We start from the raw sequence: 2176 nt of genomic DNA on the forward strand, positions 1-2176 counted from the left end.
TACACCAACATTTCACACTATGTACACCAAGACCGATAAGGTCAAAACAACTCTGATGAAGTGCACCAATCACTCCACACAATCTTACTACTTCTTTCTCTCAAGTCGCTTCCATGCCATAATGTTCCTTGTATTCTGCAATTGTTTCATTTGTCGGTTAATAATCTGAATCAATTTCTCCTCATACTTCATATTCTCGTCGAGAGCTATTCGGTGATAATCAATAACATGGAATGGAAGATAAACCCTCAAGATCGATACGTGAAACACATTATGTATTTGTTCTATCCCTGGAGGTAGAGCAACTCGGTATGCAACCAGACCAAGCCTCTCCAGAATCTAAAACGACCCAATATATTGAGGTGATAATTTTCCTTTCTTGCAAAATCTCAATCGACCCTTCATTGGAATCACACGAATGAACACATGATCACCAAATTCATACACAAGAGCCCTTCTTCTGTGATCCACATTTTGTGCTGTTTTGAGCCTTTGCTGGATGACTTTAATCTTCTCGGTAGTTGTTTGCACAAATTTGGGACCAAGTAAAACCCTATGCCCAACTTCAGTCCAACAAATTGGAGATATACATTTTCTTCCATACAAGGCTTCCCACGGTGACATGCCAATACTAGAATGGAAAGTGTTGTTGTCCACAAATTCCACCAATGGTAAGTAGTTGCCCAACTTTCCTGAAAATCTAAAGCACACATTTGGAGCATATCCTCTAAGGTCTAAATAGTTCTTTCTGATTGTCCATCGGTTTGTGGATTGAATATGGTACTAAACCTCAATTCCATTCCCAATGCTCTTTGAAGACTTTTCCAAAATCTAGACACAAATTTTGAATCTCTATCCGAAACAATGGATACCGGTACTCCATATAAACAAACAATTTCATCAATGTAAATTGTAGCCAATCTATAAGCACCATAACTAGTCCTTATAGAAAATGTGTAGATTTAGTTAACCTATCCACAATAACCCAGATAGAATTCATACCTCTCAGTGTCTGAGGTAGACCAATAATGAAGTCCATGGTTATGTGCTCTCGCTTCCATTTTGGAATAGGGAGGGGTTGAAGTAGCCCTGCCAGTTTTTGATGTTCGACTTTGAGTTGCTGACATTAAAGGCATTTAGATACATACTCTGCAATTTCCTTTTTCATATTAGGTCACCAAAAACTTTGTTTCAAGTCCTGATACATTTTATTCTTGCCCGAATGCATTGCAAACTTTGACTTGTGAGCCTCTTCTAAGATTTTCTTCTTCAAATCAAAAACATTTGGAATGCACAATCTCCCTTGAAACTTCAATGCTTCATTCTCAACATTGAACCTGGGTTTCGAATTCGATTCAGATTCATCAATCGCTTTCATGAGGAATTCATCCTACATTTGCTTTTGCTTAATCTCATCAGTGATTGTCAGTTGAGATGAAATGGCGGTTATCATTTCACCTTGTTCGTGAAACACCACTTTAATCTTGAATTTCTCTAAATCTTTCAATAACTCCATCTGTTCGCTGATCAAATATGCCAAATTTCCTGTTGAATTTCTACTCGAAGCATTGGCCATGGTGTTAGCTTGACCTGAATGATATTAAATCTAGAGATCATACTCTTTAATTAATTCTAACCACCTCCTCTGTTGCATATTTAGTTCTTTTTTGAGTGAAAAAGTAATTCAGACTCTTGTGGTCGGTATAGACTTCACCTTTACTCCATACAAATAGTGATGCCAAATCTTCAAAGCAAACACAACAGTGGCCAATTCCAAGTTGTGAGTTGGGTAATTTTTCTCATGAGAATTCAATTGTTATTACTCTTCCATTTAAATACAACCCAAACCTTTGTACGAAGCATCACTATATATCACAAAATTCTCCAGACTTGAGGGTAAGGTTAAAACTGGTGCTGCAGTCACCCTTGTTTTCAGTTCATGAAATGCACACTCTTTTTCATTGGTCCATTCAAACGGTCGTCCCTTTTGAGTAAGTTGGGTAAGTGGTACAACTATCATTGAAAAATCTTTTACAAACCTCCTATAATACCCAGCAATCCCATGAAGCTTTGGACTTCTGTCACATTTGTCGGTGTAGGCCAGTTCACAATTACCTCAATCTTTTGCGGGTCTAATGAAATTTCATCCATGTTGATCACATGTCTTAGAAACACA

The 2176-nt window shown here is 37.6% G+C and overlaps 1 protein-coding gene across 1 annotated transcript; it reads right to left on the reverse strand.

Annotated features, from left to right (window-relative positions):
* Nucleotides 1-339: 339 nt before the first annotated feature.
* LOC145799636 (uncharacterized) lies at nt 340-1378 on the reverse strand. The gene is made up of 4 exons (XM_082889237.1): nt 1219-1378; nt 1003-1120; nt 790-921; nt 340-700 (listed from the first exon to the last, which is right to left on the reverse strand). Exons 1-4 carry the CDS (start codon nt 1376-1378, stop codon nt 340-342), a joined length of 771 nt encoding a protein of 256 aa, XP_082745363.1.
* Nucleotides 1379-2176: the final 798 nt, after the last annotated feature.

Source organism: Camellia sinensis, chromosome 9 (genome assembly GCF_055761805.1).
Source record: "Camellia sinensis isolate YWXY chromosome 9, ASM5576180v1, whole genome shotgun sequence".
Taxonomy (NCBI): Eukaryota; Viridiplantae; Streptophyta; class Magnoliopsida; order Ericales; family Theaceae; genus Camellia; species Camellia sinensis.